The sequence below is a fragment of the Elephas maximus genome, chromosome 14, assembly GCF_024166365.1.
Source record: "Elephas maximus indicus isolate mEleMax1 chromosome 14, mEleMax1 primary haplotype, whole genome shotgun sequence".
NCBI lineage: Eukaryota > Metazoa > Chordata > Mammalia > Proboscidea > Elephantidae > Elephas > Elephas maximus.
In genome coordinates, this window is record NC_064832.1 from 89,029,755 (window position 1) to 89,044,883 (window position 15,129).

Below are 15,129 nucleotides of genomic sequence, written 5' to 3' on the forward strand. Positions count from 1 at the left end.
ACCCAATTGGACAGAGTAGAACTGCCCCATAAGGCTTCCAGGAGTGGCTGGTGGATGCGAGCTGCCCACCTTTTGGTTAGCAGCCAGATGCTTAACCACTGCACCACTATGCCCCCTATTGTTGAATAGATGAATAAATATCGTTTTTCACAAAAGTTATCGGGAAAACTTAAAAAGAATGGTAATACCCAGTATATGTGGAAGTGTCTCATATCGTTATAACCCTTTTGGGGGCAGTGGGGGAATATTTGTGAAAAATTCATATGCATATATCCTACGACTGGCAAGCTCCATGATGTATATTGTAGAGAGTTGAAGAAAAACACAAAAATGTTCATTGCTGCATTGTTTATAATAATGAAAAACTGGATGCAGTCTAAATCCCTATGAAAAATGTAGTTATTAAATATAATGGACTGTTATACAGCCTTTAGAAAGAATGTGCCACCATGGAATGAGAACCAAAATATATCGTAGTGGATCTTATATGACCAGACTTCACCCATACTTTAGGATCTCCCCAAGTTGAAAACACCCCTCACCCCCCTCCACCCCCACCCACACACACAAACACACAGGGATCAGCCTGAGACTCACCCTAGGCCAACTGATCCCTCCTGGTAGTTGAAATTGGACTGAGGTTCTAGCACAGCCTTGTTTCTCTTGAACTCTAAGGACTTAAAAATTTGGAACTTGTTGGTGGCCATATTCTTTCAATGAACTGAGGAACTCAAAAGCCTCCCTTCAGTGGGACAGAAAAATAAAGCTGATCGTGAAGAGAAGGAAAACAAGAGACAGAAAGAGGCCTCACAGCATTCAAGGCCCAAGTTCCAGGTTTTCCTCAGGACCAATTGTATTCCTGTCCTTGGTTTACAAATACCACACGTATTTGTAAATGCAGGTCTGAAAAGCCGCACCCTAAACTATGAACAAGGGTTACCTCTGGGTTAGTATGAACAGGGAAAGGAGGAAATTAGGATTTTCATTTTTACTTCATACACTTTTGACTGTAAATTTTTTCCTAAGCTGTATGAACTACAATACTTTCATAATTAAAAAAAGAAGCAGTGCAATTTCTCAAAATTCTTAACTACTAACACCAAGTTTATTCCTGGCCAGTCAGAGATACTGAAAATGCTGGGTATATGATAGGACATCTTCCCCCAGGGTTTCTTTTTCTAAATGGTGAGGTCTCTCTGTTGTGAGAACTATATGTACTAAAAGCTTGTTGCTGAATGAAAAAAAAATGTACATTAATTCATGAAATAATTTTGACCTTCTCTATAACTGCATAGTCTCTGACACCTGGGGATTACAATATAGTGGGAAATTCAGATAGATAAAAAATTTAGAAAGTGTTAATTAGTGCCTTGATAGGGAAGTATGGAACATGGGTCTCAGGGACATCTAACAAGGACTTGTGATTTTGGGAAAGGCTTCTTTAAAGCTCCTTGGGAAAGTGGAATAAAATAGGACAAAGAAGGTGCTGTGGAGAGTGAGTGGCAGAACAACTAAAGTATTCCAGTCAGAGGGAACTCTAGTGCTATAGACCCAGATGTGAGAGCTTGGGAGCGTTCAGCTAACTGAAGGTGGCTTAGGTGAGGATGGAAATTCGAAATTGAGAGATGGAAATTTGCGAGACCAACGATTTGAGAGCCATATTTTAAGAGTTTGGGCTGTGCAGCAAAGGCAGTGAGGAGCCTTTGAGAGCTGTTGTTAGCTGCCATCCAGTTGGCCCCTGCCTCACGGCAGCTCCATGCACAACGGAATGAAATGCTGCCTGGCCCTGTGCCATCTTCACGGTTGGCTGTAGATGGGACTGTTATTATCCACAGCGTTTTCATTGGATGATTTTCAGAAGTAGGCCACCAGTCCTCCTTTCCTTCTAGTCCATCTTATCTGAAAGCTCCGCTGAAACCTGTTCAGCAACGTAGGAGAGGGATGCAGTCAAACTGAGTTTTCCAAAGCTTTCAGTGGCTCTAGAGTAGACAATGGATTGAAGCCAACTGGAACTGATTAAGACTGGAGGGACATCTGTTGCCATCCACCAAGGGATGACAAGGTGGTGTCCTGAATAGGACAGTGGCCGCTGCTTCCTACCTCAATGGCCTAAGAGAGGCGCTGATAAACGTTTAATTGAATTGATTGGATGTGGAGGTGTGAGGGGGTGGAGGCTCTATAATTCCCTGCAAGAAGGCAGGAAACCTAGGAGGAAAAAAGTCTGCTGGAGATGCCATGCTTTTAAGTTTGGACAGGTTACCTGTCACAGGTGTAATTATCTCTGAAACGTTAACGTGAAGTGTCCAAGGAGGTTATAAAGTCGCCGGGGAAAGCTGATTAAGAACACGACTCCTGCTCTCAGAAGGGCAGTTTCCCTCTCTGCACCAAAATCGGTCCAGTCATGCACGTTTCTTAAGTCTTTTCGAATTCCCCACACCCCCACGAATTACCGCCCGTGCCAGCGCTTCCGCGCATGCGTAAGGGCACGCCGCGCAGCAACGCGGCGGAGCGCAGAGATTTTTCCGTGACCCGAAGCAGCAGCCTCCTCAGTCTCCATTAAAAAAAGGCGGGAACTAGCAAAAAAGCAGGGGAATGATGGGACGCCAGGATCCTCACATCCCGCCCACCTCAGACTCTGATTGGTGCATATCTCTGGCACGTGGCGGAGGGACCCGTTTAATTGGCTGTCAGTCTTCCCATAAACGGGTCCCGGGGCCAGGCCCCGCCCTCCCCTTTCCCTGCTGCTGCCGACGTGGGGCCGGCAGCCCAAGGCGGCTGGGGCTGGGGCGTCGGTGAGGAGCGGGAGGCGGGGATGGGGGGACTGCGGCTGCTGGCGGTGGCCCTGACGTGCTGCTGGTGGCCGCAGGGCAGCCAGGGTAAGACCCTGCGAGGCCACTTCAGCAGCGTTGCGGCCCGAGACGCTCAGGGGCAGAGCATCGGTCACTTCGAGTTCCACGGTAGGTCGGGGGCGACGAGAGGGCTGAAGGCTCGTGGGCCCGTCTCGCCGGCCGGCCCGCTCCTCTCCGCCTCCCGGGGGAAGGCCTGGGCCCCGCGGCGCCGAGGGGAGGCTGGGCGCGCCCCAGCTTCACCTGGAGCTCCAGCGCTGCGGGCAGCCCTCCCCACCGCAGCTCCCCGGCATCGCGGAGGTGCTCGTATGGCCAACCCCACTGTCGCTGCGCCCCAGACCTTGGTCAGCAAGCTCCCCCGGTCAGTGATGGTACTCTGCACCCAAGAGACCATTTCCTTCCCCTCCCCACACAAACGAATGGAAAAATGACTGGTCAGCATCATTTTTCGAGATTTTTCTCCCGAAGAAGCATCGTTTCGCTCACCCCTGTCTCAGCCTGATGCTACACTAAGGCACCGTAGTCACGTGCGAATTTAAGCCAGGGAACTTAGATTTTGTGTGTGTTTGTTTTTTCCCCAGACCGATTTGATAAAAACCTCTTCCTGGAAAGAGGTTTTGGGAACCAGGTAAAACACCTGATAACCTAGCCGTCGCTGTTGCTACAACAGCTCAGCTACTGGTGGAGTAGATTTACTGTGGATGGTGAGGCCTAAAATTAAATTGACAAAATGACTATAATTAGCATCCTTGAAGCTTCGTAATTTGTATCATTTCTGTCCCTACTGAAAGGTGTTTGATCCTTACCTTCTGGTCATCCTCCAAAATCAATCATTACTTCTCCAATGAATGAACTTGCAATTCATTCTGATTTTTGCTTTATACATTTGCATTCTCAAAATTTAAGTGGTTTTCTTAGCGCATCCTACTGGTACCTCTTAATTTGACTGGTATACTCTCGGGTTGCTGTGAGTCAGAATCGACTTCATGGCAGCGGGTTTGGTCTTTGTTTTTTTTTGGAATTTCTGGTAGTTTTTGCCTAGATGAGATTAAGATCCTTGGTTCAAGTCCTACCGTTCTTAGAATTAAAAGCTGTAACTGTGAAGCTCAGAATATTGGCCTTGAGAAGATTTTTAGGAGGAAGTAATAGAAAAACAAAGCTATTTTGGTGTTGAGAAGGAATTTAAAGTATGGGGGAAGTTTCAGAATTGGTGTAAAAGGAGGAGTGCCTGATATATACTTTTTTCAATTCGAAGTTTTTTTAAAATAACGAAAAAGTAGATGGAACCCACTTTTCAAAACCCAGTGAAAAATGTACCTTGAGTGAATAAAGATAAAACCCTTCTTCAATAATAAGAGATTTATTATTTTTTGATCACATTTTCACATTTTCCACTTTCTGAGCTGGCTGTAACTAGGGAGTATTGACAGTGACAATAATGTCACTGTAAATCTGGACAGTGCTGAAAAATCTGAGATGTGCAGTAGCTGTGATAGGGGATATTACCCATGACCAGCAGAGGAACTTAGCCAACCCCAGTATTTTGTGATGATTACCTGGTAAACAGAGAGGAAAAACACATGTACTAAATCTGGACTGCTCAAGAAAGATTAAGGAATAAGGTGTTCTGAGCATATTGTATCTACCTTTGTGTGTGTGTGTTAGTTATTACTGATAGTGAATTCAGATTTAATAAGATAATGACACTAAAACTATACTGAAATAATGAGTTCTAATTCAGAATGCGCATGAAGATGCTGATAGTGCTTTAGGGTCATCATACTTACCACGTTTAAGACTTGTGATAATTTATAATATGATTAGTTGATGTAAGAAACCTAGACATTCTTTGATACATGTCTTCCATTTAAATTTGCTTAGAATGTTTAATCAATGTGATCGTTACCATAACAAAAGTAAAAAAATTAAAAATAGAGGAGAACAGAAGATCTTAAAATAAAAACCTCTCACCTCTCCTCACCTGGAGCCTCTTTGCCCAGAGGCAACTGCTTTTTGCTTTTTCTATTCTGGGCCCTAAATGTAGTGGGTGCCTGAAACCAGGTTCGTTCTATATTAGTTTCACTACATATATTGTTTTGAAATTTCTTTTGTAAGAGTAACACATAAATTTCATATCAGGCGTAAATGTTTACCCAAAACTCATGTATTTAAACTTGTCATTGTTGTGAGGTGCCATTGAGTCGATTATGACTCACGATGACCCCATGTACAACAGAACGAAACACTGTCCTGTCCTGTGCAATCCTCATGATCCTTGTTATGCTTGAGCCCAGTTGTTGTAGCCACTGTGTCAATCCATCATATTGAAGGTCTTCCTCTTTTTGACTGAACTTCTACTTTACCAAGCATGATGTCCTTCTCCAGGGACTGAGCCCTCCTGATAATATATGTCCAAAGAAGAGATGAAGTCTTGCCATCTTCCCTTCTAAGGCGCACTCTGGGTGTATTTCTTCAAAGACAGATTTGTTCGTTCTTCTGGAAGTCTATGGTATATTGGGTATTCTTCACGAACACTATAATTCTAACGTGTCAGTTTTTCTTCGATCTTCCTTCTTCATTTTCCAGCCTTCACATGCATGTAGGCGATTGAAAATACTACGGCTTGGGTCAGGTACACCTTAGTCCTCAAAGTGACATCTTTGCTTTTTAACATTTTAAAGAGGTCTTTTGCAGCAGATTTGCTCAGTGTAATACGTTGTTTAATTTCTTGACTACTGCTTTCATGGGCATTGATTGTGAATCCAAGTGAAATGAATAGAGATGTTAAAAGAATATCTGCGAGCTCCATTCTGTAGGAGACCAAACTCGTCTGTAATTTTTGTTTTAATGTGTAGGTGACCATGCTCTTTTGTGTGTCAGAATCAGCAACACAGCAGCAGCTGTTGGAAAAGAAGCTAAACTCTACCTGTTCCAAGCTCAGGAGTGGCTGACGCTCCAGGAAAGCAGTCATGGTTATAGTTGTAGCGAAAAATTATCCAAAGCTCAGTTGACAAGTGAGTATGCTTTTTTTTTCTTTGGTCATTAGATGTGTTTTTTTTTTCCTTCTGAATGCTGAAGTACAGTATTCACATACCAAGATGTTTCGTGTACTGTGATGACACAGCACGCATCCCACTGTGATGATACTTTGTTTAGTTGGTTTTAAGCTGAGGTTTAAGGAAACTGACTTTTCCTTGATCAAAAGATAGAAGGCTTTTTCCCCAGTTTTATCATTCAAAATCCTTGAAAAAAATATATTCAGGTAATTTATAAAGGGATACTTTTCTTCATTTGGACACGTGATCCATGCTGGCATGCCAGGTGTACTTTCACCCAGTGGCAACATGGAGCAAATGATAACGTTTGTGGAGTGCTTATTATCTTTCAGGCACTCAGCTGAGCACTAAACATTTATTCCGTCAGTTAATTGAGTAAATTAGCCCAAGTGATGCTGTTTTGCAATGTGTTGTTGGAACACAAGCCGTAGTCATTTGGTGCAGGATATGTCATTTTGAAATGTATTGCCACCACATTGTTTGTGAATGTCTGGGCTTACCCCTGGAGAGGCTCTACCCTTACTATCCTGACCTAGTTGCTGAATCTGGAACTCATTCATTCTCATCACTGCTATCCCAAACATGGCATCAGCCATTCAGAGTGAGTGCTTTTTTTTTTTTTAATATAGAAATGAAGAACATGTGCAGTGATACCCATACTCCCTCTTGGAGAATTAGGAATTTGAAGCTCCCATGAGAAAAAAAGTAGGAATTATCCCTTTTCTCCCCTCTGTTTCCCATACCATGTTGTATATACGGGTAAGACTCTAATTTTCTTTTAGTCTTGTCAAGTAAAGCAGTCTCATTTCTAAACATTCTGTCTTAATCTTAGCAGCTGTCTAGTTCCCGCATTAGGCAGCTCACTAGAATAGGTGTAAGAGTAGAGGATCCTTGCCACCAATGTGGGGACATCCGTGTAGGTGATAGGATGTTGAAGGTGTGCTGAAGAGATCTGAATAATTAGACTCCAATAGCAGAGACACTTAAACATACAATTACTCTCCTCAACCCTGAACATGAGGACTTAGTGCGAATGCTTGTTACTAGTTAGAGTTTCCTCTCTATACCAGTTTACTCATCTGGTATTTCATACATATATAAAAAGTTCTTGGACTGCAGTTCCCAGTTCTTGTAATGTCCAAAACTGAGCTCACCGTCTTCCCCATCCAAACTGGACCCTCCTCCAGTGTTCCTTGTTTCAGGACCTGGCACCACCATCCAGCCAATAAACAAGCTAGAAACGGGGAGTCTTCTGACACTTCCCTCTTTGACATTTCTCCTCCCTTCCAATCTGTCAGTAAGTCCAGAAGTTTTACTTCTGAATATCTCATGAGTTTATCTACTTCTCTTCATCTCTTCATCACCATGTTATTCCCAGCTCCCATAGTCTGTTGTCCGGACTTTTGTGGTAGCCTCCTTCCTATCTGGTGACCCCATTGCCACGCTGGTCCTGCTCCATAACCAGTGACCTTTCTAAACATCAGGTTTGCTCTTGTCACTGTGACTTCCTGGGCACACCTTTAAACTATTTTAGGCAATTCCTACTGCTCTTAGAGCAAAAACTGGCCTCCTTGGCCTGATCGGCAAAACCAGCACAGTCTGGCCCTTGCCCACTGTTCAAGCCTAATCTCACAGCATGGCGCTCCTCTCACGTCATTTTATTTGGACTGCTCATTTTATTGCAATACTAACCCGGGCCTTTGCCCAGCCTTTTTCCTCTGCTGTTCTTCCATTGCTTCTTGTGTTCCTCCCTGATCTCTTGTTAACACCTGAATGTTTTTAGCCTCTTATTCTCCTGCACAGCACCGTTAGTAGTAGCCTTTTTACATTTTATGTAATTGTTTTAAAATCAGTCTGTGAGGACAGTAGGGCTTTTTTGGTCTGTTCATTCATTCATTCACCGTGCACTTTAAATGTTGTATGTACTATGCTGTTGTTGTTAGGTGCCACCGAGTTGGTTCCGACTCATAGTGACCCTGTGTACAACAGAACTAAACACTGCCCAGTCCTGCGCCACCCTCACAATTGTTGGTATGCTTGAGCCCATTGTTACAGCCGTTGTGTGAATCTATCTCATTGTGGGTCTTCCTCTTTTTCACTGACCCTCTACGTTACCAAGCATGATATCCTTCTCCAGGGACTGGTCCCTCCTGATAATGTGTCCAAAGTAGGTGAGATGAAGCCTTGTCATCCTTGCCTCTAATGAGCATTCTGGCTGTACTTCCTCCAAGACAGATTTTTTCATTCTTGAGGCAGTCCATAGTATATTCAGTATTCTTCGCCAACACCATAATTCACAGGCACCAGTTCTTCTTCGGTCTTTTTTATTCATTGTCCATCATTTGCGTGCATATGAGGCTATTGAAAACACCGTGGCTTGAGTCAGGCTCACCTTACTCTTTAAAGTGATGCCTTTGCTTTTAAACATTTCAAAGAGGTCTTTTGACCAGTGCAGTGTGTTTGATTTCTTGATGGCTGCTTCCATGTGCGTTGATTGTGGATCCAAATAAATTGAAATCCTTGATAACTTCAGTTTTTTCTCAGTTTATCATGATGTTGCTTATTGGTCCAGTTTTGAGGATTTTTGTTTTCTTTATGTTGTGTAATCTATACTGAAGGCTCTAGGCTTTGATCTGCATCAATAAGTGCATCAAGTCTTCACTTTCAGCAGGCAAGATTGTGTCATCTGCATATCACAGGTTGTTAATGAGCCTTCCTCCAATCCTAATGCCCCATCTTTCTTCATATAGTCCAGTTTCTCTGGTTATTTGCTTAGCATACAGATTCAGTAAATGTGAAAGGATACAACCCCGATGCACACTCTACCTGATTTTAAACCACACGGTACCCTCTTGTTCTGTTCAGACAACTGCCTCTTGGTCTTTGTACAGGTTCCTCTTGAGCACAATTAAGTTCTGGAATTCCCATTGTTCACAATATAATCCATAATTCGTTATCCACACAGTCGAAGGCCTTTGCATAGTCAATAAAACATAGGTAAACATCTTCCTGGTATTCTCTGCTTCCAGCCAGGATCCATCTGACATCAGCAATGTTATCCCTCGTTTCACGTCCTCTTCTGAATCCAGCTTGAATTTCTGGAAGTTCACTGTTGATGTACTGCTGCAACTGCTTTTGAACGATCTTCAGCAAAATTTTACTTGTGTGTGGTAGTAATGATATTGTTCGATAATTCCCACATTCTGTTGGATCACGTTTCCTTGGCGTGGGCACAAATATGGATCTCTTCCAGTCAGTTGGCCGGGTAGCTGTCTTCCAAATTTCTTGGAATAGATGAGTGAGGGTTTCTGGTGCTGCATCTGCTTGTTGAAACATCTCAGTTGGTATTTGGTCAATTCTTGGAGCCTTGTTTCTCGCCACTTCTTAAAGTGCAGCTTGGATTTCTTCCTTCAGTACCATCGGTTCCTGATCATGTGTTACCTCCTGAAATGGTTGAACATCAATTCTTTTTGGTATAGTGACTGTGTATTCCTTCCATCTTTTTATGCTTCCTGCATTGTTTAATATTTTCTCTGTAGAATCCTTCAATATTGCAACTCGGGGTTTGAGTTTTCTCTTCAGTTCTTTCAGCTGTAGGAATGCCGAGTGTGTTCTTCCCTTTGGTTTTCAAACACTAGGTCTTTGCACATTTCATCATAGTACTTCGTTTTCTTCAGCCACTGTTTGAAATCTTCTGTTCAGCTCTTTTACTTCATCATCCTTTGCTTTTGCTTTAGTGTACTATGCTAGGTACTAGTAATATATCAGTGACCAACATACTTGACACTTTTTCAGTCCTTAAGAAACAGGCTTTTGGAGTCACAGTAATGAATCTGATCAGTGTGGATAAATGGGAAATTGTAGTTGTGATAAGTGCTACGACTGTTTGTTACATGGTACTATGAGAATGAGAACTTTCAATACCGTAACCAGACAAAATCAAACCTATTGCCATTGAGTTGTTTATGAATCATAGCGACCTATAAGATAGAGAAGAGCTACCCCATGGGGTTTCCAAAGAGCGGCTGGTGTATTTGAACAGCCAGTCTTTTTGGTTAGCAGGTGAGCTCTTAGCCACTGCCTAGTTAAGCAAATTCACTAAGTTTTCGTAGGATGAATTGTCAGACCTCAGTGCTTGAGGAGTTTTTGTCTGGTAGATAGTTTGCTTTGTACTTGATAGACCAAAGACTTTGTCTAATAAAAACTTACCAGGAAGTTTAAAGCTTTGAGCCATAGGAATCAATTTATTTTCTTACATTGTCAACATATACCATATATGTGGTCAATATATGCCATATACTTGCAAAACCGTAATTTATGTGTCATATACCTGCATCCAGAGAACTTACGTCTAGAGGGCGATCGATAGTATGGTGTGATAGGAAGACCACTGAACTAAGAGTCATCGCTGGTAACTTGGAATAATACGTTGGCATTTGGCATACTGAGCCTCACTGTTATCTGTACAGCAAGGAATTTGGGCTCGGTTTCTCTGAGGTTTCTTACGGTCCTAAAATTGTGTGGTTCTAATTGTAACTCTTTAGGGTAGGAACTACTTCTGTGTAGGACTGTAACATGCAAAACCTCTTGCTCTTGTTTCTGTTTATATTTCCCCTTTTTCCTACTCTGTAGAGTGTTAGGGTGTTCTTTGAAATTGTGGAATGGAAGATCTCAGGAAACAGAAACTTCAGAAGAACAAGCAGTTTGGGGAACTTGAACAGATTAATACTAGTGATAAATATGTCACCAATAACAGAATCCAAGTCTTAAGAAGGGTCTGCTTTTTCTAGCTTTCATATATTAGATGTCATGTTTATAGTATTTTATCACATAGGAATTGAGGTGCATTGAAACAAAAAAGCATGTCCTTAAATTCACTGCAGTATAATAGTGCTGTGTACTTTAAAGTAAATCCTAGGAGGAAGTGCATTTCCTGGCCATTAGTGAGGCTTTTCAGAATTCACAGCCTTTCACCTACTTGGTACCAAGCTCATTAACTCTAACTCCCTTCTGTGGAGAACGTTTCTACTGCTGTGAACTATGAAAAGACCAGCAGATTGGAAAGTCTTGGAGGATCTAATGTTGCTTGATTCATCCTTTCAGTTAATGTTTGAGAAGTTGTTTTTCAGTCTTCCTTTGTTCTCTTTCAATGATACCATAAAACATCAACAAATTTTTTTGAACAGTCTAAAAAAATTTGTAAGTTTCTAAAGCAAGCAAATAACACATTTAAAAACACTAAAAATGATGAGTTTATAAATTTCTATTTCAAAAAAATTTAACAAGGAAATTCAGAGTAATATGCTGTCACATTTCAAGAGCCAGTACAATTTTATGTATAAAATATTTTCCATATTGTTTTTTTACATTTTGTACTTATGTTTTATTTTGTACATTTGTGTATTTGGTAAATCATTTAAAGGTGCTAGTATATCATTTGTGTGTGTCAGTTAACAGGATTCATTTTCTTTCACGATAGATGGAAAAATTAGCCATTCAACACCATTCACTTCAGTTCCCGTTGTGTTAATATTGAGGTGCTGGTTACCCCAGCATAGACTATGCATGCTGTGTTGTAGTCTTTTGTTTCAAAAACAATGAACACAGTTTTGTCAGGAGGCTTGCTTCCCAGGCTTGCTGCAAAGGCAGCAAGACAGAAACCAAAGTCCAGCATCGCTTGTATGCAGCACCCTTTGGTTTCTGTTTGATGCAAATCCACATGATTTAAAATGAAACATCAAAAAATGTGTTGCTAAAAATACAATAATTTTTACATGATTTTCTCTAACGGAAAAAGTGCAGGTAATAAAACAACAATACAGGAGAGCTTTTTAAATAATGAGGTCCGGATTATATAGTAATTGCAAGATCCACATTTTAAAAGCCTTATTTCTGAGTGTCTTTATTTATTTATTTTTTTGCGTCATGTGTTCAGTTCTTTTTAAAGTCTTAAAACGTGTAACAGAAACTAGAGTCTTTGCTACATTTTTGGTAAAAGAAGCTGTGCAGTAAGAAAACAGTATAAATGTCGGCTAACTTCAGATAGCCCAAAAGCAATGCTGTGGTATTGTTCATGAAATCGTCTTGTCCGTCTTGACTGCTAACCAATGACTTCCCATTTGTAAAGTTCAGATCCTCAAATTTGAATCCTGACCAGATGCATCTGTATCTTATTCACAAGAACAACCTTTCCCAGTTTTTTTACTATGAACATTTTCAGTCACACATAAAAGTTAAAATTATAGTACAACCAACATCTGTATACCCTCTATTTAGGTTTAATAATTGCTTACATTTTATTACATTTGTGTACACGTGATAGTTGTATCTGTAAGCTGTGGCTATCATGAACACGGCACCCCTCTGTATTTCAGCATGCATCTCTTAGGAATAAAGACATTCTTCTACATAACCATGCTAGGAAAATGCTACATACTGCATGCTACATACACCTAAGAAAATGAGTAGGAGGTCCCTGAGTGGTGCAGATGGTTAAGCTCTCTAGTACTAGCCGAAAGGTTGGCAGTTCGAACCCACCCAGAGGATTGTCAGAAGACTGGCCTGGCTTTCTGCCTCTGAAAGGTCACAGCCTTGAAAACACTACGGATCACTTCTACTCTGACGCACGTGGGGTCGCCATGAGTCGGAATCGACTGGATGGCAACAACAACAAAGCTTTGTTTAGAAATACTCTTCATAGAGGACTTTCATATGCTGTTTTCATTTGCTCCTCACAAGAACTCTGAGCTAGCTAGGCAGGTATCTCCGTTTTACTGTTGAGGAAACACATTTCCAGAGGTTAATTTATTTGCTGAGTCAAGGTTAGTAAGCAGTAGGGCCGAGACTTTCTGTAACTCTTTCCACTATGTATGGTGCTTGGAACACTAGTATCCCACAGCTCTGTTTGTAATAGTCATGGTGAGTGCCTCTTAGGTCAGGATCATACTTTTAGATTTGGAGGGGATCTTAAACATCACCAGTGTTTCTCAAAGATAATGCTATTGATATTTTGGGCGGAGTGATTTTTTATCATGTGAGACTTTACCTTGCTTTCCCAGCTATTGTGACAAGGTGACTGTCCCCACACATTTCTGAATGCCCTGGAGGGGAACAGAATTAACCCGAATCCAGAACCACTTAACATAACCACCTTGTTTTAAAGAAAAAAAAAAAAGAATACAAATTTATTTAGCAACTACCCTATGTTAGATGTGAGGGCCCTGGTGGTACAGTGGTTAAGTGTTTGGCTGCTAACGAAAAATGGTAGCAGTTCAGATCCACCAGGCGCTCCATGAAACCCCATGGGGGCAGTTCTACCGTATCCTGTAGGGTCGCTATGAGTTGGTACCGACTCACCGGCAATAGGTTTGGTTTTTTTTTTTTTTTGGTTTTCTACGATAGATGCAGAGCTAAGTGCCTCAATTTAGATCTTAGGTCAGCTCTTTGCTGTAGGTATTGTCTTCATTTTACAGATGGAGAAACTGATTGTCAGTGCTTACGTTACTTGCCCAAGGTCATATAGCAGGTAAGTGTTGGAGCCAGGATTCAAACACAGACCTTTCTGATGCCGACATCTACTGTGTCATACAGACCTGACCAGTCTAATGATTGCTATATTCCTGTAATTCCTATTTTTCTACTTCTAGTGCCTTTTTTTTTTTTTTTTTTTAAGAATAATCAGTAGAAAAGAGATGTTGGAAGATATATTCAAAGTATTTGTCTGCTATAGGTTTTGGATATAATAATTTCCTAATGATCCGTTTTAACTCAAGTAATTTCCAAAAATGTCACTAAATCAACGTGGAAACTTTGAAGAAATTTGAAATTAAAATTTACACGAAAGTTTCAGTGAAACCATTCTACTCATTTCTAGTGTTTCATGTACTTCCCTAGTGACCCTTTTGGTTAAAATGCATCATGTTTATCTGCTTTATGATTTGCAGGCCTTATTCCAGTCCTCTACCGGGATTTCCAAAGCAATCAGAACTAAAAAAAAGGATTCTAACCTCAAATTGGTTGTGTAACTAAAACAGTGAGCACATTTGAGAGTTTTGCTTTGAAAGTTCTATTTTCTTTCTTTTTAAAGTGGCAATGAATCAGACTGAACATAATCTGACAGTGTCCCAGATTCCACATCCACAGACGTGGCACGTGTTTTATGCAGACAAGTATACGTGCAAAGATGACTATGAGAATTCTCAGGTGGAAGACATCCAGTTTGAAATGATGTTACTAAACCCAGATGCCGAAGGGAATCCACTTGATCATTTCAGTGCTGGAGAATCTGGTAAGAATATATATTTAAGCACATATTCCAAATACAGAAAAATATCTGTGAACGAATATCTTCATGTTGCTTCTTTAGAATATTAAAATTTAAAGGCATCCTATGTGTCCAATGGTAGGGAAATGGTTAAATGATTCTTCCTATAACATTTAACAGCTATAATCTTTTATAGCACTTGAATCGCTATAATATTAAATAGAAAAGCAGGACACACATTTTATACTGCATGATTTCAAGTGTTTTTAAAAATGCAGAGACGAAAGAAGTACAAGAAAATGTTAAATTGTTTCCCTGTCCTGGGTGGTAGAATTACAAGTAATTGTTAGTTTCCTGGGTGCATTCTATATCTGTTGTCTTTATGATAACTATAGAGCATTCTTTTCACACAAAGAAAAAGTTCAGTTGAGCCATATACATTGGTAACTCAATGGTTAAGTGTGATTACAAACTCAACTACTTTGTACGGCTGTCCTTTCATGGGCTGTTGGAGCAGATTTAGTTGTTGCCCTCATTCGAGCTTACAGTCTTTTGAAGGACTGAAGTCTGTAGTGCTTTCAGGAATGAAATTTGTACCCATAAAATAGTCCATCAAAATTTTAAGTTGTCTATGTATTGCCTAACCGAAGTGAGATTCCTAGCCTAAACAGTAATGAATCACTTCTTGTGATTTGTGATAAACGTGCTATAAAGTATCAGAGCAAACCATAAAACCCATTGCCATTGAGTCGATTACGACTCACAGCAACCCTATAGGACAGAGTAGCGCTGCCGCATAGGGTTTCCAAGGAGCGCCTGGTAGATTTGAACAGCCAACCTTTTGGTTAGCAGCTGTAGCTCTTAACCACTACGCCACCAGGGTTTCCAAAGGTATCAGCAGATTTGTAAATTAGCATGTCGGGATGAGAACTAAGATCTGTAGGCTGTCTGTCAAAGAAAAGGG

The 15,129-nt window shown here is 41.0% G+C and overlaps 1 protein-coding gene across 3 annotated transcripts in view; it reads left to right on the plus strand.

Moving 5' to 3' along the window:
* Positions 1-2,752: 2,752 nt before the first annotated feature.
* The window catches only part of GPR180 (G protein-coupled receptor 180), a 30,274-nt gene continuing 17,897 nt past the window's right edge, over positions 2,753-15,129 (plus strand). For all 3 annotated transcript variants that reach the window (XM_049853134.1, XM_049853135.1, XM_049853133.1), the window contains exons 1-3: positions 2,753-2,957; positions 5,702-5,860; positions 13,989-14,189. In XM_049853134.1, coding sequence (XP_049709091.1) covers positions 2,813-2,957; positions 5,702-5,860; positions 13,989-14,189 — 505 coding nt within the window. In that variant the 5' untranslated portion in view covers positions 2,753-2,812. The remainder of the gene's footprint in view (positions 2,958-5,701; positions 5,861-13,988; positions 14,190-15,129) is intronic.